The following is a 22304-nucleotide window of genomic DNA, read 5'->3' as shown; positions in this document are numbered from 1 at the left end:
TCTGTTGGATCGTACTCTCCCAAGCGCTTAATACAGTGCTCTCTCCACAGTAAGGGCTTAATAAATACAACTGATGGATTGCCACTGCCACCGCCGGTGTCCGGGCACCTGGGCCTCTGAGCAGACTGGGCAGGACTCTGTTGGGGAAGCAGTCCACATTAGGTCAACTCAAACTGGTCCCTGAGTTCGACCGCTACCAACTCAACACTGTCAGACCTGGGACCTACCAGGTGGCGTGGGAAGCAGCTGGGGAGCATGTTGGGAGGGGAAAGGGTTAATATTGAGAAGCCCGAGGCATGTGAGAAGCAGCGTGGCTCAGTGGAAAGGGCATGGGCTTTGGAGTCAGAGGTCATGGGTTCAAATCCAGGCTCCTCCAATTGTCAGCTATGTGACTTTGGGCAAGTCACTTAACTTCTCTGTGCCTCAGTTACCCTATCTGTAAAATGGGGATTAAGATTGTGAGCCCCCCGTGGGGCAACCTGATCACCTTATAACCTCTCCAGCGCTTAGAACAGTGCCTTGCACATAGTAAGTGCTTAATAAATGCCATTATTATTATTATTATTATTATGTGTGTGGCTGTGGCAGGGAAGGGGACTTAGATTTGCACTTGGACATGCACTCTTTGGGCATTTGATATTTGCCACACCCTTAACACCCACAGCTTTTATGAACATATCAACCAATCGATTAGTGATATCTATTGAGCACTTACTGTGTGCAGAGTACTGCACTAAGTGCTTGGGAGAGTCCAATACAACACAGTTGGAAGACACATTTACCACCCACAATGAGTTTACAGTCTAGAATGGGCTATATCTTTAAATTATATATTATAAATTATTTATTTATAGTAATGCCTGTCTCTCCCCCAAGACTATAAGCTCCCCATAGGCAGGGAACATGTCTAACAACTCTACTACATGCAGACATGTGGTGGAGTCAGGATTAGAACCCACCTTTATGACTCCCAGGCCTGTGCTCTAGGCATTAATAATAATAATATTGTGGTATTTGTTTAGAGCTTACTATGTGCCAGGCACTGTACTAAGCACAGGGGTGGATACAAGCAAATTGGGTTGGACACAGTCCCTGTCCCACGTGGGGCTCATAGTCTCGAGCCCCATTTTACAGATGAGGGAACTGAGGCACAGGGAAGTGAAGTGAATTGCCCAAGGTCACACAGCAGACAAGTGGCAGAGTCAGGATTAGAACCCATGACCTTCCAGCTCCCAGGTCCGGGCTCTAACCACTATGACATGATGCTCTCTGGGAGGGCTGTGGGAAGGAGGTCAGGGATCAAGGGCCTGGGAGGGCTGGGGGAAACTAGGGGTTGAAGTCAGGAGATTGGGTGGGCTGGTGGGTCAGGGAGGTATGGGCTCAGGAGGGTTCAAGGGGTCAGGAATGCTGGCAGGTTCTGGGGAATCACAGCCCCAGGGGGTGGTAGGGGTTGGGGGGCTGCAGACCCACCTCCAGACACTCGTGCAAGTCTCGGACGTAGGCCTTTTCTGTCTGCAGCAGCTCCGCCATGATGAACCTGGGGACGGGCGGGGATGGGGATGAGTGCGGAGCCCGCGGCCGCGACCGAGAGGTCCGTTGGGGGGCCCCGCCCTGCTACATCAGCCCCGCTCGGTCCCCCACCCCGGGGTCCACACACTCTTTCTTGCGGGCCGACTTCCTCTTCTCTTCGTTGGCCTCGTGGTTGACCTCGCGCAGTTTGACGTCGCGGTCTGAAAGGCTGGCCGGGATGATGTCCAGCTCCAGGTCCTTGTGATCCTGCCACCCCCGGCGGGAACAGGGAGGGGCTCAGCGTGGGGTGGACTGGGCTCCGGTCAGGAGCAGGGCTGGTGTGAGGGAAGGGTTGGGTGGGCCCGTGACAGGGCAGGGAGGGAATCTGGGTCGGGTGGGCCAGCGATGGCGGTGGGCAGTTGAGGCCCGGATTGGGGGTTACTCTACCTCCGTGTTGACCCCAAGGGCCTTCTCCAGTGTGTAGTGGAAGTTGCCCATTCGAAGGGAGAAGTCGCGGTACTGCTTGTCCACTGAGGTCACCCACTTCCTGATCTCCACAGCGTGGGCATGGCCCTTCTCCACGAAGCTGTCTGCCAGCTGGATGAGCAATCTCACCTTCTCCTTGGTTTGCTGCCCGGCCAGGGCACAGACCTGGGTCAGGGCCGGCCCCCTCCTCCCTCGCTGCCCCGGTTCCCCGCAGGCCCCCCGGCCCCCTGTAGGAACCCCGGCCTGTTCCCCTGCCCAGCCCCGGGGGGGCGGGGGCAGAGGAAATCAGTGCATGTCTGGAGGTGAGAGAGGCTGATGGGGGTAGGGAGCTTGTGGCCAGAGAACGTGTCTACCAACTCTGTTGCACCGGACTCCCCCAAGAACTTAGTACAGTAATGGTACACAGTAAGCACTCAGTAAATACAATGGATTGATTGAGGTGAAAGGGGTTGGGTGTGGGGGAATGGTCCGAGTGCAGCCCCTGAACCTCATCACCTGGTTCCCTGGCCCCTGCAACCCACACAGCTCTTGTTCCATAGCATTTGTGTACATAGCTTCAATTTATTTATTTTAGTCATACTGTAGGTCTTCCCTTCTAGACTTTAAGTTGGCTGTGGGCAGGGAATGTGTCCATTTATGGTTGTATTGTACTCTCCCATGTGCTCGGTACAGTACTTTGCATACAGTAAGCACTCAATAAATATGATTGAATGAATGAATGGGTCTCCACAGCCCCTGTTCCACATTCCCTGACCCCTCCCAGGCCCCCATTTCTGGCCTCCACAGTCATCATCATCATCAATCGTATTTATTGAGCACTTACTATGTGCAGAGCACTGTACTAAGCGCTCGGGAAGTACAAACTGGCAACATATAGAGACAGTCCCAGTCCTTGTCCCTTCCCGTGACCTTGCATCCCCCAGCCCCCGATACTGGCCCCAGGTCCTGATCCCCTGGCCCTGGCCCCTCTTCCCCCATCTCTGCCCCATCCCAAGCCCTCATCCCTTCCCATGACTTTGCAGCCCCAAGCTCCCAATCCCATCCTCAGCTTCCTATCCCCCGGCCCCAGCCCGACCACCCCAGTGCCTGGCCCCTGGTCCCTCCCATTTCTGGCTCCCACAGTCCTTGACCCTTTCCATGATCCTGCAGCCCCTAGCCCCTCATCTGTCCCAGTGTCCAGTCCATTCATCCGATCATATTTATTAAGCACTTACTGTGTGCAGAGCACTGTACTAAGCACTTGGGAAAGTACAATACAATAATAAATAGATACATTCCCTGCCCATAAAGAGCTTAGAGTCTAGAGCAGGGGAAGACATACATTACTATAAATAAATAAATGACTGATATATACATCCACTGGTACTGGCCCCTGGTCCCCCATCTCTGGTCCCCCAAGCCCTCACCCCTCCCCATGATCTTGCAGACCCAAACCCCCGATCCCATCCTCAGCTTCCGATCCCTCAGCCCCTGGTTCCCCATCTCTGGCTCCCACAGTCCTAGTTCCTTCCCATGACCCTGCAGCTCCCAGCCCCCAGTCTCATCCCCAGTTCTCAGGCCCCTGGTCCCCCATCTCTGGCCCCCACACCTCTCCCCCCTTCTCATGACCCTGCAGACCCCCAGCCAATAATCTCATCCCCATTGCCTGGTCCCTTGGCCCCAGCCCCAAAACCCCTAGACTCCAGCTACTAGTCCCCCATTTCCAGTTCATTCATTCATTCATATTTATTGAGTGCTTACGGTGTGCACAGCACTGTACTAAGCGCTTGGAAACTACAGTCCTCGTCCTTTCCATGACCTTGCAGCCCTCAGCCTTGATTCCCCTGCCCCCAGTTCCCAGTCCCCTGACACTGGCCCCCACATCCCCTGACACTGACCCACAAATTCCATGGCTACAGCCCATCCTTGTGGATTCCCTGTAGGTGCTGGCCCTGCCCCCACCACTCCGCCAGGCTCTGCGGTGGGGCACGGGGAGACTGGACACTGTATGCATTTGGGCCTGGATGGGGGCCATGGTCCTACCTTGGCCGGGACCCGGAACTCGCCGTATTCCTTGAGCAGCGCCTGCGTCTCCTCCAGTGTCTCCCCGGGGGACGTGTGCGTTGACAGGTAGAACTCGCCGCTGTCCTGCAGCCACTCCAGCGCCTGGCGGGCCCAAGACCCCTGGGTCTCAACAGCCCAATCTGGCCCAGAGCGGTCGCTGCTCCCCCTTCCCGGTCCCCCAACATCACCCCTTCCAGCCCTCTGAGCTGACCGGGCCCATCAGCCTGATACTGTCATCCCACTCTGCTTGAATCACAACCCCCACCCCACGGGCCTCAGGGAGCCCCTGGGCCTAAGCCCCAGACTTTCTGTTTCTTTGCTAGGCGGTGTATGTTTATGGGGCAGGCAGAATCAGAGCTCGTGCAGGGGAAGCATAGCTAAACTCTTCTGCACATGTTCCAACTCCCGGGACAACAAATCCCAGCTCCTCTATACCAGGGACCCCCAGAGCTGGGACCATCTCAGGGCCTGGCAGTCCCACAGTCTGTCAACAATCCCCTGGTACCCGGGCTAGTGTGGCCCATTATTTACTCTGACCCCCAGACCCAGAATGGAGGGGCCCATCCCTGGCATCCCTGCTTCAGTGGACCAGTTGCCCACCCTCTGGTGGGGGCAAGGGTAGAGGCGGTGTGCTCAGGCTGCACCTGCTTGGCACTGCGTTCGAACACCACGAACTGCTGGCACTGGTCTAACCGCCGCTTCTTCATTGTCCAGAAGTGCAGGACCCGGTTCTCCCGCTGCAGGAGTTCGCTCAGTATGGCTGCGGGGGGACCACAGGACACGTGGGTGCTGGGAAGACCCTCCCCTGGGCAGGCAGGAGAGCCCAGTACAGTTGCTCCGCAAACAGCTGGAGCCCAGCACAGTTTTCCACACACAGCAGGTACCCAATCAGTCAATCAATCCATGGAATTTATTGGGCGCTTACTGTGTGTGGAGAAGTGTACTAAACACTTGAGAAAGTAATATACACCAGAGTTGGCAGACACGTTCCCTGCCCACAGGACTTTACAGTCTGGAAGAGGAGGTACACATTAAAATAAATGAACAATTTATAACATCCAGTGCAGCATTCCACACATAGTAGACACCCAGCAAACTGCTCTGCACAAGTAGGAGCCCAGTATAGTGCTCTGCACAGTAGGCACCCACCACAGTGCTCAGCCCATGCTCAGCACAGTTCTCGGCACACAGTGGGTGTCCAGCACACCACTCCGCACACAGTGGGTCCCCAGCACACCCCTATGCACACAGTAGGTACGTGGTACATGGTCATGGGTTCTAATCCCGGCTCCACTACTTGTCTGCTGTGTGGTCTTGGGCAAGTCACTTGGCTTCTCTGTGCCTATGTGACCTCATCTGCAAAATGGGGATTAAAACTACAAGCCCCCTCTGGGAGAGGGTCTATGTCCAACCTGATTCTCTTGTATCCGCCCCAGTGCTTAGTATAGTGTCTGGTACATAGTAAGCATTTAACAAATACCAGAATTATTATTATCATTATTATTACAGTGCTTTGCAGGGAGTAGGCACCCAGCACAGTGTTCTGCCCAGAGCAGGTGCTCAGCATAGCCTCTGGCACCCAGAGTAGCACCCAGCAGATAGTACCGACTAACTGAGTGGGGTTGAGGGAGTCTGCCGGGCAAGCGAGAGGCTCCCCCAGGGGCACTACTGACCTTTCACCTGCTGCTCAGGCCCGCGGGTGTGGCTGGCTGAGCCCGGCATGCTGACGTTGTTCCGGTGGATGTATTTGAGGAAGACCTCGGCATTCCTCCGGGCCAGTGTGCAGGCCTGTGGTGGGGTGGAGGGTCAGGGGGTCAGCTGCCAGGGGGAGTAGTAGGGGGCTGTTGTAGTGGCTGGTTGGGGGTGGTGGGGACGTGGTGGTCAGCAGGGAAGGACAGGGTTGTGGTGGTCAGCAGGAGGGATGGCGCTGTGGTGGCCAACAGGTGGGGAAGGGGAGAGGGCAGGGCCCTGGAGGCTTGTGGGGTGATGGGGATGTGGTGGCCAGTGGTGGGAATGGGGTCATGGTGGTCTGCAGGAGGGATGAGGTCTAGACCTCTAGATGGTAAGTTCATTGTGGGCAGGGAATCTGTCTGTGTATTGTTACTCTGTCTTGTATTGCATTGTTATTGTGTGCTCTCACAAGTGCCTAGTGCAGGACTTTGAACACAATAAGCACTCAATAAATACTATTGAATGAATGAGGTCATGGTGGCCAGCAGGGAGACAAGGCCATGGTGGTCGGTGTTGAGGGGACAGGGTTGTGGTGGCCAGTCGGGAGGATGGGGTCGGGGTGGTGGTTAGTGGAGATAGGGTCATGGTGGCCGCTGGGGTGTGGGGGACGGGGTCTTGGTGGCCAGCAGGGTGGATGGGGCCGTGGTGGCCAGAGGGGGCAGAGGGAGTGGCGGCGGCAGGGCCAAAACCTTCAGGAAGGCCTCCTTCTGCTCCAAGTGTTTGCTGATGAGGGGGATGACGTGGTCCACCTCGGCGGCGGGGCCCAATTTGTCTCGGCCTCCGCACCAGTCATCATCTCGCCGGTATTCCTGCTCCAGGCTCTCCAGGACGCTGCACACCTGCCCCGAGACAGACAGACTCAGCTCACGTGGCCTTGGGGCTTGGGCGAAGGGCAGGGGTGGCAATGAGGGGAGGGACTATGGTCAATACGATGGGTGGCCAGTCCGGCCTGGAGACTTGGGGTGAAGGGCTATGGGCCAGCATTTGTGGCCCGAGGCTCAGGGGGAGGGGAGGGGCTATGGTCTGGCACAGCGCTGGGGACCGATCTGTTTATTCTTCTACTGTAGTCTCCCAAGCACTGTACTCTGAACACAGTGAGTGCTCAATAAATACGATCGAATGAACGAATGAATGAATGAATGCTAAGGTTACTACTATTACCTTGTATTTACCCCAGCATTTAGAACAGTGCTTGGTACATAGTAAGCTCTTAGCAAATACTATTACGGGGGTGGGGGCGACCGAACCCCTTTTCCATGTGCACTTCCATGTCTCCCCCATGTCCATCCTGGGCTCTGAGTCCACGGCAGGGAGGGGCAGCCTGGACCACCAGAACAGGTGTGGGAGGGGGCGGTGGCCCTGGAATCCCAAGTCCAACCGAGGCAGTCTGGCTTCATGAACAGGGAACATGGCACAGAGTCAGGAGCACTAGGTTCTAATCCCAGAATGGGCCCAAGGCTGCTGGGCATCTCCATTCATTCCTTCATTCAATCGTATTTATTGAGCGCTTACTGTGTGCAGAGCACTGTACTAAGCTCTTGGGAAGTACAAGTTGGTCTCCAGGGCAGTCACCGAACCTCTCTGGGCCTCAGGTTCCCCTTCTGTAAAATGGGGATGAGATACTGGCTCTTCCTCCCTCAAAAAGTAGGAGCCCAGTGGGGGCAGGACTGGGTCCCATCTTGCCACTCGGGATCTGACCACTTGTGTGGCTCAGGGCCCAGTGTGCACGCCCTGCCAGATTAATCCAGTAATGAAGTGGGGCCGATGAGGTCGGGGCATCTCCCCCTCAGCTCCCCTGACCCAGTGTTGCTTGGCCACTGGAACTGGGACACTGGGAAGGAACTGTGTACTGACTGCACCCTGATGAAGGATGGACTGGCCCAAACCCCTGACTCTCTAGCCCTATCTCTATCCCTGACTCTCCCCCAGTGACCCAGCATGGACCACCCAATACCCCGACTCTCCTCTCCATCCCTGACTCTCCCCAGTGACCCAGCACGGATCATCCCACACCCCCTGACTCTCTCCAGTGACCCAGCACTGACCATCTGATACCCCTGATTCTCCCCTCTCCATTCCTGACTCTCCACGGTGACCCACCACTGACCATCCTACCCCCTTGTCTGCTGTGTGACCTTGGGCAAATCACTTCACTTTTCTGTGCCTTAGCTCCTTCCTCTGAAAAGTGGGAATTAAGACCATGAGCTCCATGTGGGACATGGACAGTGCCCGACCTGTATACCTTGTATCTACTTCAGTGCTTTGAACAGTGCCTGGAACATAGTAAGCGCTTAACAAATGGAATTTAAAAAAATAGTGGTCCTGAAGCACCCCCTCGTGGCAGTGCTCAGTGGTCCAGACATTCCCCTCCCTCATCCCTGTGTCTGGTGGTCCGGCTGGCTCCACACCGTGGTGGTGCCCAGTTGTCCAGCTGCCGTCACCCCCTGCTCCTGTGTCCCGTGGTCCTGCTGGCTCTCCACCATGCCCGGTGGTCCGGTCACCCCCCACCCCCAACCCCTGCCCACTGGTCTGCCCTCCACCACCACTATCCATGCCCAGTGGTACAGCTGGATCCCCACCACGGCAGTGCCCAGTGGCACGGCCACCACCCCCCTCTGCTCGTCCCTGGGCCCTGTGGTACGGCTGGCCCACCTGCTCGGAGGTCTTGTAGAAGGCCACGGAGGCATTGACCAGCTTCAGACGGTCCTCCATCTTGAGCATGAGCTGCTGCCAGTGCAGGGCCACCTTATTGGCGCACTGCCGGATGGCCTCGCTGTCATAGTGCCCGGCCTGCAGCAGCGCCTCAGCCTTCTGCTGCACCTGCAGTGCGCTCTGGTGAGTCTTCTGCAGCGAGGTGGCATGGAACAGGGACTGGACAGGGCATGGGAAGGGGCAGGGGCAAGGGCACGGGTAGGGGAAAGGAGGAGATGGGGGAACAGGTTTCAGCGACTTTTCCAACAACGACCACCTTCCCCGAGACCAGCCTGGTCCTGGAGATCCCAACCCCCAATGGGCCCGGCCCACCTGGCCCGCTCGCCCTTGACCTGTCATGACAGAGCGGGCAGGGTGCAGGCTGGCAGGGCCCCCATCCGTGAGAATGGCTCAGCACCCCCAAGCGCCACCCAAAACCGGAAATCAAATGCCATCAGAGCCCAGCCTACCCAGTCCCCCCTCTCCCGGCCCGGTGTCTGTAGGAGCCTGTCTCCTGTGCCAGAGAGGGCTGGGCCCGAGAACACCATGAATTTGCACAGCTCAGCCATCCCTCTCTGCACTCAGTGGGTTGGGACAGGGGGAAAAAGATGGGTTAGAGACACCCCCGGGCATTCTGACACATCTGAACTAGCCAGTACACCCTGGCCAGAAACCAGGCTAACCTTGATGGTCTCCACCCACGGTAGTCCTCACTCCACTTGATGGAGCCCCTAGACCAGGGGGAGAAGGGTGGCAAGAGGCAGGGGGCACCTAAATGGCCAGGCCGAAAGGCTCCTCCGCACTCCCGGACAGTGAGGGCAGGGATAAGGGCAGGGGATGGGGCAGGAGTAGGGGCAGGGTGGCAGGGGAAGGGATTGGGGGACACCTCGATGGCCTGCTGGAATTATTTCTCCTCTCTTCAGGGCAGCGGGAGCACGGCAGCAGGGGCAGGGGGCAAGGGCAGGGGATGGGGCAGGGTGGCAGGGGAAGGGGTCAGGGGGCACCTTGATGGTCAGTTGGATTGGTTTCTCCTCATTGCAGGACAGTGGGGGCAGGGGTTGGGGCACAGGGTAGGGGCAGGGGCCAGGGTCAAGGGGGTACACCTCGATGTTCAACTGGAATTGGTCATGTTCACTCTGCAGGTGGCAGGGGGACAGGAACAGAGGGCAAGGGCAGGGGGCGGGGGTACCTCGATGGCCAGCTGGAATTGCTCAGTGCAGGGGTCTGGGGGTGGGGTCAGAGGGCAGGGGCAGGGGGCTACCTCAATGGCCAGCTGGAACTGCTCATGTTCTCTCTGCAACTGCTCGGCTTCCGACAGGGAGCTGGCATTGGCCAGGCTGGCGTTGAGCATTGATTCCCCATTGCGAATCCAGCCCAGGACCTGGACAGGCAGGAGATGGAGTAGTTAATAACTGACTCTGACCCGCCCGTCAGGGTGGGCACGGGGCGGGGCAGAGGTGGCCGTGAGCTGGACTGGGGCTAAGGTAATGTAAGCTCATCGTGGGCAGGGAATGTGTCTACCAACTCTGCTAGAATGTTCGAAACAGGGTAGAGCCCAGGCCTGGTAGTCAGAAGGTCATGAGTTCTAATCCTTGCTCTGCCACATCTCTGCTGTGTGACCTTGGGAAAGTCACTTCACTTCTCTGGGCCTCAGTTACCTCATCTTAAAATGGGGATTAAGACTGAGCCCTTTGTGGGACAGGGACCGTGTCCAACCTGACTAACTTGTACCTACCCCAGTGCTTAGAACGGTGCTTGGCACGTAGTAAGCACTTAACAAGTACCATAAGTATTATTCCTCTCCCAAGCACATAGTTCAGTGCTCTGCAGACAGTAAGCACTCAATAAATACCACTGATTGATTTCTTGATTGACTGAGCTCCTTAGTGTGGGCCGGGCCAGGCTGAGAAGCCCTGAAGACGGAAGGGAAGACGGGAATGGAAGACGGGAATGGATTCTTGCTGCACGGAGGGACTGGCATTTCATTCATTCAATCGTATTTATTGAGCTCTCCTCTGAGGAGAGCCAATGAGCCAGCTGGGCTGAGCCTTTTGAATGTAGGAGAGGGAATCCTGGAGGGCTCTCCTTCAACTCCTGCCTGCTGGGACACACTCTGGTGGCTCTGTTGGCTGTATGCCCTGGGAAGACCCACACACTCATAACTTTGTATATCCTTAAAAAGTGGCTGGTACATTTACATTTAAAACACTTTCCATGTCTCCTCCCTCTGTCCTTCCCCAGTGCCCAGCACAATGTATTTCTGTGTATATATGTGCCCTGTCACCCCATCAGACTGGCAGCCCTTCAAGGGCAGGGACTGTGTTTCCTCCTCCTTCCACCCCTCTCCCAGTGCCCAGCAATGTATGGGTGTGTATGTGTGTGACCTGTCTCCCCATCAGATTGGAAGCTCCTAGAGGGCAGGGACTCTGTCTCTTCCTCCCCCCACCCCGCCCCTCCTCAATGGCCAGTGCAGTTTGTCTGTTATATTGTTATATTGTAATAATAATAATAATTACGGTATTTGTTAAGTGCTTACTATGTGCCAGGCACTGACTAAGTGCTTGGGTGGAGACAGGCAAATCGGGTTGGACATAGCCCCTGTCCCACATAGGGCTCACAGTCTTAATTGTCATTTTACAGATGAGGTAACAATCAATCAATCAATCATATTTATTGAGCGCTTACTGTGTGCAGAGCACTGTACTAAGCGCTTGGGAAGTACAAGTTGGCAACATATAGAGACAGTCCCTACCCAACAGTGGGCTCACAGTCTAAAAGGGGGAGACAGAGAACAAAACCAAACATACTAACAAAATAAAATAAATAGAATAGATATGTACAAGTAAAATAAATAGAGTAATAAATATGTACAAACATATATACATATACACAGGCATAGAGAAGTATAGTGCCTTGCCCAAGGCCATACAACAGACAAGGGGCAGAGCCGGGATTAGAACCCATGACCTTCTGATTCCCAGGTCTGTGCTCCATCCACTATGAAGTGTTGCTTTCCCTACTGTATTGTACTCTCCCAAGTGTTTAGTACAGTGCAGTGCACACACTAAGTGCTCAATAAATACGATTGACTGAATGTGTGTGTGGTGTCTCTGGTTCCCGTCAGCCCTTCACGGGCATGGTGCACGTCCCCTCCCGTCCGGGGCTGGAGGGTGGAGGGGTGTGGGTGGGGAGGCACGGGCGCAGGGGCCTGACCTGTTTGACCTCAGCCTGGAGGTGGCGCAGTTGCAGACACTGCTCCAGCTGCTTGTGGGTCTGGTTGGCGCTCAGCTCCAGCTCCTGCTGCTTCTCGTGCACAAAGTCCAGCAGCTCCTGCACCTGCCCCGCCAGGTCCACGTCCTTGTCGCTGCTCAGTTCGATGCCTGCTCCCGGATGCGGGGAATGGCCCACTCTAAGACCTCACGCACCTCCTGCACCCTCCCCCCACCACTCCCCATCTAGGGAGGGTCCCCCTCATTTCCTGGTGGTTCCACCCCTTCCCCTCCCCAGCTCCCATCGGCGGCAGCGGCAGCAGTTCTATTTCCCGGGCACCACCACCGTGCCGCACACTGTGCTAGGTGCTCGGGAGCATAGAACGCAAAGCACCGGCACACTCCCTGCCCCACTTTCTTGGGACAGGAGAAGCAGTGTGGCTCGGTGAAAAGAGCCAGGGCTTTGGAGTCAGAGGTCATGGGTTCAAATCCCAGCTCCACCACTTGTCAGCTGTGTGACTTTGGGCAAGTCACTTAACTTCTCTGTGCCTCGGTTACCTCATCTGTCAAATGGGGATTAAGACTGTGAGCCCCTTGTGGGACACCCTGATCACCTTGTAGCCTCCCCAGCACTTAGAACAGTGCTTTGCACACAGTAAGCGCTTAGTAAATGCCATCATCATTATTATTATTATAAGTGTTTTTAAGGGAACCAACTGGAGTAAATGCCCGGTTGTTCAACAGACTCTGCCTGCACATGCAACAGCTAGGAGCCTTCCACCATCAACATCGCCATCATCATCATTATCACCACGACCACCACCTCCTTTGTCATCACCCTCAACACTAATCATAAATGCCATCTCAATTCTGCCCTACCCACAGCCATTTTTCTCTCCAGACTGACCAAAATCTTGCAGAAATCAGGTGGTGTGTCCAGGCCTGCCCATGCTCCAGCCGGGACATACCTGAGGCCTGGGCATCCCTGAGGCCTGCCCGCGTTCTGGCCTGGCCATCCCCGAGGCCTGCTCACATGCCAGTTTGGACGTCCCTGAGGCCTGGGCATCCCTGAGGAGTCCTGGGCGTCGCTGAGGAGACCTGGGCATCCCTGAGGAGATGTGAGGATCCCTGAGGCGACCTGGGTGTACCTGAGGCCTGGGCTTCCATGATGTACTGATGCAGGTCCTGTCCCTGCTGCACCACCTCAAAGGTCAGGTTGGTCATGGCCAGCTTCCGTTCCGTGTGGCGCTGCAGCCGCTGCTCGGCCAGCGTCACGTCCTCCGTGTTGAAGTCGCTCAGCTGCCTCAGCAGGTCCTGGTTCCACGCGTCCAACTCAGCCGTCACCTGCCCAGTGGGGGGTGGACCTCAGAGGTCAGCACGAAGCCTGGCCCCGGATGGGAGAGTGTCGACTCCCCAGTGACCCAATATGGACCATCCAGCACCTCTGACTCTCCCTAGTAACCTAACGTGAAACATCCCACACCCTCAACTCTCCCTTCTCTGCCCCTGACTCTCCTCCAGTGAACAAGAATAGACCACCCCACACCCCTGACTCTCCTTTCTCTGACCCTGACTCTCCCCCAGTGACCCAGCATGGACCATCCAACACCTCTGACTCTTTTCCCAGTGACCCTTCTGATAATGTAAATAAAGACCAGTGTAGAAAGGACAGTGACCGCTGGCCCTCCTAAGGTCTCGGGGTTCATAGTGGATGACTGTGTCCCAAGGAGGACAGAGCAGTGGTCCCCTGGGTGGTTCCGTCCCCAGTTCTGGCCCTGTGATCTCACCCCTGACCCCCAGGCCCCTCAAGCCTCCCCAGGCAGGCCGTACCTCGATGGTGAACTGCTCGAAGATGCGCAGCTGCAGGGAGATGTCCAATTTGACCTTTCGCTCGTGGAAAAGCTCCTCCACCCGTGCCTGCGCTTCGTCCAGCTGCTGCAGCACTGCCTCGATGTGGCTGATGGAGCTGCTGTGCGGTGTCTTGTTGCTGGACACGGCCGAGTCCCTGCACATGGGCCCCGTCCCACCACCACACGGGTGAACCGGCCTCCTCACCGGGCTCCCTGCCTCTGGCCTCTCCCCATCCCCATTCTATGGTTGGCCAATTGTACTGGCCTCCTCGCTGGTCTCCCTGCCTCCAGCTTCTTCCCATTCCCATTCTACGATTGGTCAATTGTACTGGCCTCATTGTTGGTCTCCCCGGCTCCAGCCTCTCCCCACAGCCTTCTGCGATTGGTCACTTGTACTATCTTCCTTGCTGGCTTCCCTGCCTCCCGCTTCTCCCCACCCCCATTCCATGATTGGTCAATTGTACTGGCCTCCTCGCTGGTCTCTCTGGCTCCAGCCTCTCCCCATTCTTATTCTATGAATGGCCAATTGCCCCGGCCTCCTTGCTGGTCTCCCTGCCTCCGGTCTCTCCCCACCCCCATTCTGCACTCCCCACTGCCGCCTGGATCGTCTCCCTGAAATATCGCTGAGCACTCGTCTCTCCACCAACAGCCTTAACTCCTCTTGCATCGAGCAGAAACTCCTGGCTGTTCCACGAGCCGTCCCCATCTTACACGTCAGCTCTCTTCCTCAGCTGTTTCCCAGCCCGCTGTCTTTGCTCCACACAGCCACCTCCAGCTCTCCCACCCCCGCCCCCTCAGTCCCTCTGCTCCCCCAGCCTGGATCTCCCGCCCTCCCCACGTCTCAAAGATCCCAGCTCTCTCCATCTTCAAATCTCTCCTCCAACAAGTATTCCCTGATTACTCTCCCACTCTCCTGACCCTAATCATCCCTTCAGCTAAAGCTAGCACTTCTTTACATCCACCTCAGCAGTCTTTGCTTCAATCGTTCACTCAAATCTTTATTTTGACTCCTCCCATTAGTACTTTTTTGATCACAAGTGCTTAGTACAGTGCCCTGCACAAATCAAGTGCTCAGTAAATACTCATACCATTGCTTCTGAAAGCCCACCTCCTCCAAGAAGTCTTCCGTGACTAATTCACAATACCCTAGTCATGTGGGCCACCCTCATATAACAATGCCATAAGTATAATAATAATAATTATAATAGACTTAACTGTATACTCAATGATTGATTCAGATAGTTCACCCAGAAATTTTCAGAACTATTTATTAGCTGCTAAATCCGCTTATTAATTAATCGATGGTATTGATTTGGCACTTACTGTAATAATAATAATGATAATTATGGTACTTGTTAAGAGCTTACTATGTTCAAGGCACTGTACTAAGTCCTGGGGTGGAAACAAGCAAATAGGGTTGGACACAGTCCCTGTCTCAAGTAGGGCTCACAGTCTCAATCCCCGTTTTCCAAATGAGGGAACTGAGGCCCGGAGAAGTGAAGTGACTTCCCCAAGGTCACACAGCAGACAAGTGGCAGAGCCGGAATTAGAACCCAAGACCTTCTGACTCCTGGGCCCATGCTTTATCAACTACAGCATGCTTCTTCTTTACCTACTATGTGCAGAGGACTGTACTGAGCAGTTGGGAGAGTAGAACAGAGTTAACAGGCACAATCTCTGGAAATCAAGGCACAATCAAGGAAATGATGATCTACTGTGTGAAGAGTATACTGAGTGTTTGGCCGAGGACAGTAGAGTTAACAGTGACAATCCCTGACCTCAAGGAGTTGATGGTCTACTGTATGCAGAGCACTGTTCTGAGTGCTTGGGAGAGTACAACAGGGTTAGTAGATACGATCCAAGCCCTCGAGGAGCTTCTGGTCTACTGTGTGCAAAGTACTAGACTGAGCACCCTGGAAAGGAAAATAAATTAGTTGACACAATCCTGCCCTCAACTTACCTTCTGACTCCCAAGCCCTTGCTCTATCCACTATGCCATGCTGCTTCTCTACCAACTCTATTATAGTGTACTCTCCCAAGCGTTTAGTACAGTGCTCTGCACAGAATAAGCACTCAAAAATACTGCTGATTAGACTTAAGATTAATATAGTCTTTTAGACTGTGAGCCCATTGTTGGGTAGGGACTGTCTCTATATGTTGCCAACTTGTACTTCCCAAGCGCTTAGTACAGTGCTCTGCACACAGTAAGTGCTCAATAAATACGATTGATGATGATGATGAATGATAATTCATTCATTCAAACGTATTTATTAAGCGCTTATTGATGATGTCTGTCTCCTCTTCTAAACTCTAAACTCCATGTAGGCAGGGAATGTGTCTACCAACTCTGTTATATTGCATTCTCTCAAGCATTCCTCCACTTGTCTGCTGTGTGACCTTGGGCAAGTCACTTCAATTCTCTGTGCCTTAGTTACCTCATCTGTAAAATGGGGATTGAGACTGTGAGTCCCACGTGGACAGGGACTGTGTCCAACCCAATTTGTTGTATCCATCCCAGTGCTTAGTAAGTACATAGTAAATGCTTAGCAAAAACTACAATTATTATTATTATTATTAAATGATTGAACTCACTGTGGACAAGGAACATGTCTACCAACTCTTTTGTGTTGCGCTCTCCCAAGCGCTTACAACAATGCTCTGCACACATTAAGAGTTCAATAAATACCACTGATTGACTGATGATAACTGTCTCCCGGCCTAGACTGCAAGCTCGCTGTGGGCAGGGAACGTGTCTACCAATTCTGTTATATTGTACTCTCCCAAGCGTTTTGTACAGTGCTATGCACACAGTAAGCACTCAGTAAATACCATTGAGAGTGCTCAGTAAATACCATTAATTGATAGATTATAAACTCTTTGAGGGCAGGAAGAATGTCTTGCTTCTGTTGTCTTCTCCCAAGGGCCCAGTCCAGTGCCCTGTCCATCAGAGTAATTCCTACTGATTGATGGAAAAACTGACACCCAGAGCCCAGCTGTGCGTGTCTGCTGCCCCCGGCCTTGCCCCCGCCCCCTCTGAGCATCCCAAACCCTAAACATTCAGGCAAGGCTGGTCCAGCCAGCCCAGGTGTCCCACCGGGGCCCCCCGGTTCTGCAGCACCCAGTGGGCCCCAGTTCTCTGGTTTCCCAGTTCTGTAGCGTGGCTCAGTGGCAAGAGCATGGGCTTGGGGGGCAGAGGACATGGGTTCTAAACCTAGCTCCGCCACTTGTCTGCTGTGTGACCTCGGATGAGCCACTTCACTTCTCTGTGCCTTAAGTGCTTAGTACAGTGCTCTGCACACAGTAAGCACTCAATAAATACGATTGATTGATTGATTGTGCCTCAGTTTCCTCATCTGTAAAATGGGGATCAAGACTCTGAGCCCCACGTGGGACAACCTGATTTCCTTGTATCTACCCCAGTGCTTAGAACAGTGCTTGGCACACCATAAGCACTTAACGAATACCATAATAATAATTATTATTACTATTGCTTTAGACTGTGAGCCCACTGTTGGGTAGGGACTGTCTCTATATGTTGCCAACTTGTACTTCCCAAGCGCTTAGTACAGTGCTCTGCACACAGTAAGCACTCAATAAATACAATTGATTGATTGTTCTGCAGCACCCTGGCTCTGTGGCTCTCCAGGCTCTGGTATCCCAAGTGCATGGACCTACTGTTTCCTGGGTCCTCGGTTCCATGGGGCCCTGGACCTGTGGATCTCTAGTTCTCTGGGTCCATGGGTCCACGGTCTCCTGGGATCCCCGGCTCTGAGATTCTGGGGCCACACTTCCCTGGGTTCCTGTTTCCCCAGCTGTCTGAACCCCTGATTCCCAGGGTCCATGGATTCACAGGACCTTTGATCCTTGATTCCGGGGGTCTCCAGGATTGTTGCTCTCCAGTTCTGTGGGTTCCTGGCTCCCAGGGCCCATGGTTCCCTGGTTCTTTGGTTTCCAGCCTCCCGATGCCTGTAGCTCCTCAGTTCTCTGGCTCTCTGGGACCCCATGCCTGGGGCTCACCAGTTTTGTGGGTGCCTGTCTACCTATGCTTGTGGCTCCTGGTTCCTTGGGTCCCTGGCTCCCCGTGCCTGTGGTACACCAGTTTTGTGGGTCCCTGGCTCACCAGGGCCATGACTTCCCAGTTGTCTGGCTCCCTGGGCCCAAGGCTTCCCAGTTCTCTGGGTCTCTGGCTCCCTAGGTTTGGGGCTCCCCAATTTTATGGGTCCCTGGCTCTCCATGCCTGTGGCTCCCAGTTGTGCAGAGACCTGGATCTCCAGGCCAATGGCTCCCCAGTTCTCTAGGTCCCTGGGTTAGTGGTTCCCCAGTTCTCTGGGTCTCTGGCTCCTTGGGCCCATGGCTTCCCACTTCTGTGGGTCCCTGGCTCCCCTTGCCTGTGGTTCCCCAGTTCTGTGGGTTCCTGGCTCCCTGGGCTCATGGCTCCCCAATTTTGTGGGTCCCTGGCTACCCGGGTCCCTGGGTCCTCAGTCTTGTGGGCCCTAAGCTCTGTTGCAGCTGGGGGCAAGTGGGTGGATGGAGTGGCCCACCTGAGCTGCTGGATGAGATCCTCCCCTTCCTTGATGATGTTGAGGGTGGCATCCAGGGTGGCTGTTTGCTGCTGCTGGAATTGCTTGATCAGCTCCTGCACTGCATCCACCGAGTCGGCACACACATCCTCCAGCAGCTCCTTCTGCAGGTCTTCCATCCAGGCCCACAGCTGGGGGCGGGGGTGGGGGTGGGGATGGGGGTGGGGGAAGGAAGAACAGGCCCACACTGAGGTGGGACAGGCCCAGAGCTGTGTGTGGAGGGGTCAGGGGGACATGAGGGACAGGCCCACACTGAGGAGGGACTGGCTTAGAGCTGTGGGGGTGAGGAGGGGCAGGGGGCAGGGGGAGGAAGAACAGGCACACTGAGAGGGGAAAGGACCAGAGGTGGGACGGGGTTGGGGGGAGCAGGAGGGGCAGGACCACACTGAGGGGGGAAAGACCCAGAACTGGGGATGGGGAAGCACGAGGGACAAGTCCATGCTGAGGGGGGAAAGGCCCAGGATGGGGGGGAGGGGGCATGAGGTACAGGCCCACGCTGAGGTGTGACAGGCCCAGAGCTGGAAAGGGGCATGAGGAACAGGCCCAGAGTTGAGGGGGAGGACACAAGGAAGAAGCCCAGAGCTCAGGAGGACAAAAGGGGCAGGCCCAGACCTGGGGTGAGCACTGAGAAAGTGTGGGGGTTGTATCTCAGCAAGGTCGTGCCCTGGGGCAGCTGGGCACACTGGACACCTCTCTCTAAGAGGGGGTCGGGGTTAACAGAACATACCCACTGCCTGTGGAGGGGACAGGGTCAACCATTATTGTGTGTCAGCACCTCAAGGGCAAGTATCATGTCTACTAATTCTACTGTCTTCCCCTAAATGCTCAGTACAGTGCTGTACACACACTACTGACCGTAAGCTCCTAGAGGGCATGGTTTGTGTCTATTAACTCTACTATCCTCTCTCAAATGCTCAATACAGCGTTCTGCACACTGTAGACTGTAAGTTCCTCAAGGGCAGGGATCGTTTCTACTATCTCTTCTGCCCTCCCCTAAGCACTCAGTACAGTGCTCTGCACATGGTAATCCATCAGCTCCTTGAGAGCAAGGATTGTGTCTACTAACCCTACTGTCCTCTCTAGAGTGCTTAGTCCAGTGTTCTGCACAAAGTAAACTATAAAGCTCCTTGAAGGCAAGGATCATGTCTACTAACTCTACTCTCCCAAGTGCTCAGTACAGAGCCCTGCTCACAGTAAGTGCTCAATAAATACCACTGGTTGGTGGGCTGGTTGGCACAGCAATAAGGGAGGGGCGTTACAAAGACCCAATCTCCTCCCTCATATTTCCCAGCCCAGCCTGGGGTGGATGTTGGTCTGGTCTCAACGTGGGGGAGGAGAATGATCCAGTGACCCAGGTTGAAAGAGCAGCTGGACAGAAAGCAACTAACCATGTGTTCTCTTGGAGGCTAGAACTACCTAATACTACTACTACTACTAATAATAATAATAATAGTGGTATTTGTTAAGCACTTACTACGTGCCAGGCACTGTACTAAGCACTGGGCTGGTTATAAGCAAATCAGGTTGGACACAGACCCTGTTCCGCGTAGGGTTCACAGTCTTAATCCATGTTTTGCAAATGAGCTAACTGAGGCTCAGAGAAGTGAAGTGACTTGCCTGGGGTCACACTGCAAACAGAATTAAACCCTTCTGACTCCCAGGCCTATCCTCTATCCTCTAGGCCACACTGCTTCCCAGTGTGTCCCCCTCCACCGGCGAGCCCCCTACCCCACGTGCCCCCCACCAAGACCCCCTGTCAACACCTTCCAGGGCCAAGTCAGTCCCCACACGGGTGAGGGGGAGAAGCAGCGTGGCTTAGTGGAAAGAGCCCGGGCTTGGGAGTCAGAAGTTGTGGGTTCTAATCCCGGCTCGGCCACTTGTCAGCTGTGTGACTTTGGGCAAGTCACTTAACTTCTCTGTACCTCAGTTACCTCATCTGGAAATTGGGGATTAAGACCGTGAGCCCTACTTGGGACAAACTCATTACCTTGTCTCTCCCCCAGTGCTTAGAACAGTGCTTGGCACATAGTAAGCACTATGCAAATACCATCCTCGTGATTATTATTATCTACACCTCTCTGGTTGGGCTGTGTGTGTGTGTGTGTGTGTGTGTGTGTCTACATCTCCCGCTGTGGGCTGGGGTGTCTACCTTGTTGGTATGCGTATGGAAGGTACAGGGACAGGTGGAGCGGCAGCTTGGCGGTGGATCACACCCCAGCGTGCCCTCGGCCTCCTCTTTGGCGTGCACATGGAAAGACCCGGACAGGTGGAGGCAGCAGGTCGCTGGGGTCCCCGGCCCCGACCCCCGGCCCCTGACCCCCGGCGTACCTCTTTGGTGTGCGTATGGAAGGACACGGACATGTCGAGCAGCAGCTTGCGGTGCTCCACGCGTCGCACGAAGTCCTGCACGCGGACCTCGAGGTGCCGTGCGGCCTTGTAGATCTCCTCTGGGTCGCACTCCCCCGTCTGCGCCAGCTGCTCCGCCGCCTCCAGCAGCTTGTCCGCGTTTGTGTACGTGTTCTGCCGCCCGCAACACACACACACACGCATACACACACGCACACGCACACATGTGTCAGTCAGTCGCTGAGGGGTCGGGGCTGGTCTGGGAGGGGCCGGGAGGTTGGACGCAGTCCCTGTCCCATACAGGGCTCGCAGTCCTAGTTCCCATTTTACAAAAGAGGTCACAGAGGCCCAGAGGAGTGAAGTGACTTGCCTGCGGTCAGATAGCAAACAAGTGGCAGAGTCAGGATTAGAACTCAGGTCCTTCTGACTCCCAGCTCCAGGCTCTAGCCACTAGGTCAGGGGAGGAGGAGTGGGTGGAGCCAGAAGGGACAGGGCAGGGCAGTGGGTGGAAGGGGCAGGTCCGGGGTCGCTGTGGGGCCTGGTCCTTTGGGGGCAGTCAGTGCCGAGCAGACAGGGCCCCTCCCAGACCGACAGCACGAGGCCCAGGTTTGGGGATGACACCCCCCCAGGGGAGAAGACCCCCGCTGTGGCTCCCCCAGGGCCTAGCCCACGCCCTGACTGCAGGCCCCCTCCCCCCTGTGGCAGGGAGAGTGGCGGGGACGAGGGAGGCGCTTCATTCAATCGTATTTATTGAGCGCTTACTGTGTGCAGAGCACTGTACTAAGCGCTTGGGAAGTACAAGTTGGCAACATATAGAGACGGTCCCTACCCAGCAGTGGGCTTCAGACCATCAGCTCATGGTGGGCAGTGAACTGGTCTCTTTATTGCTCTGTTGTCCCCTCCCAAGTGCTTAGTACAGTGTTCTGTACACAGTGAGCACTCAATACGATTGACTGGCTAAAGAACTCAGGCAGGCCTCCCAAGACTCTGTACGTGGGGTGGGACCCCGAAAGGGGGGACCCTCCCCATCCCCCTGTTTGAGGATTCCTCCCCCCTACCCCGGGTCCCAGGACCCCTATCGTACACATGCACACACTCTGCCCCCCATGCTCAGAAGTCAGGTCATCTCATCCGTCCCCCTGCCTCCACTCCTGCCATCTAGCCCCTGCCTCCAGACCTGTGTGACCTTAGGCAAGTCACTTCACTTCTGTGCGTCAGTTCCCCCATCTGTAAAATGGGGATTAGGACCAGGAGCCCCATGTGGAACAGGGACTGTGTCCAACCCGGTTAGCTTGTGTCTACCCCAGTGCTTAGAAAAGTGCCTGGCACATAGTAAGAGCTTAATAATAATAATGATGATGGCATTTGTTAAGCGCTTACTATGTGCAAAGCACTGTTCTAAGCACTGGGGAGGATACAAGATGATCAGGTTGTCCCACCTGGGGCTCACAGTCTAAATCCCCATTTTCCAGATGAGGCAACTGAGGCCCAGAGAAGTTAAGTGACTTGCCCAAAGTCACAAAACTGACAAGTGGCGGAGCCGGGATTTGAACCCATGACCTCTGACTCCCAAGCCCAGGCTCCTTCCACTGAGCCACACTGCTTCTAACAAATACTGCTTAACAAATACTATCACTATTATTACCTGGGCCACCTCCTCGAAGTCATCATGCCGCTTCTGGAGGGCTCGTGCCCGGTGCAGGGACTTGCCCACGCCAGTGTGTTTGCTGAGAAAGGCCTCGCCGTGGTTTTCAATCCAGTCCAGCACCTGAGGGGGGAGGTGGAAAGATGTGGGAGGTCACAGCCATGGCTTCCGTTGGCCAGAACAAATGGGGGTCCCCCCGGCCTCGCTGCCGTCA

At 55.2% G+C, this 22304-nt stretch overlaps 1 protein-coding gene across 2 annotated transcripts in view; it reads right to left on the bottom strand.

Moving 5' to 3' along the window:
- KALRN (kalirin RhoGEF kinase) overlaps window positions 1–22304 on the bottom strand; it is a 288617-nt gene that overhangs the window by 161373 nt on the left and 104940 nt on the right. For both annotated transcript variants that reach the window (XM_038752830.1, XM_038752839.1), the window contains exons 10-24: window positions 22091–22213; window positions 20428–20619; window positions 18061–18230; window positions 13500–13674; window positions 12818–13013; window positions 11674–11840; window positions 9722–9841; window positions 8422–8640; window positions 6459–6608; window positions 5712–5826; window positions 4683–4798; window positions 4018–4140; window positions 1957–2139; window positions 1658–1776; window positions 1471–1537 (exon numbers count right to left, since the gene is read on the bottom strand). In XM_038752830.1, coding sequence (XP_038608758.1) covers window positions 1471–1537; window positions 1658–1776; window positions 1957–2139; window positions 4018–4140; window positions 4683–4798; window positions 5712–5826; window positions 6459–6608; window positions 8422–8640; window positions 9722–9841; window positions 11674–11840; window positions 12818–13013; window positions 13500–13674; window positions 18061–18230; window positions 20428–20619; window positions 22091–22213 — 2235 coding nt within the window. The remainder of the gene's footprint in view (window positions 1–1470; window positions 1538–1657; window positions 1777–1956; window positions 2140–4017; window positions 4141–4682; window positions 4799–5711; window positions 5827–6458; window positions 6609–8421; window positions 8641–9721; window positions 9842–11673; window positions 11841–12817; window positions 13014–13499; window positions 13675–18060; window positions 18231–20427; window positions 20620–22090; window positions 22214–22304) is intronic.

Source organism: Tachyglossus aculeatus, chromosome 1, assembly GCF_015852505.1.
Source record: "Tachyglossus aculeatus isolate mTacAcu1 chromosome 1, mTacAcu1.pri, whole genome shotgun sequence".
Classification (NCBI taxonomy): Eukaryota; Metazoa; Chordata; class Mammalia; order Monotremata; family Tachyglossidae; genus Tachyglossus; species Tachyglossus aculeatus.
This window is presented reverse-complemented; position numbering and strand designations above follow the sequence as displayed.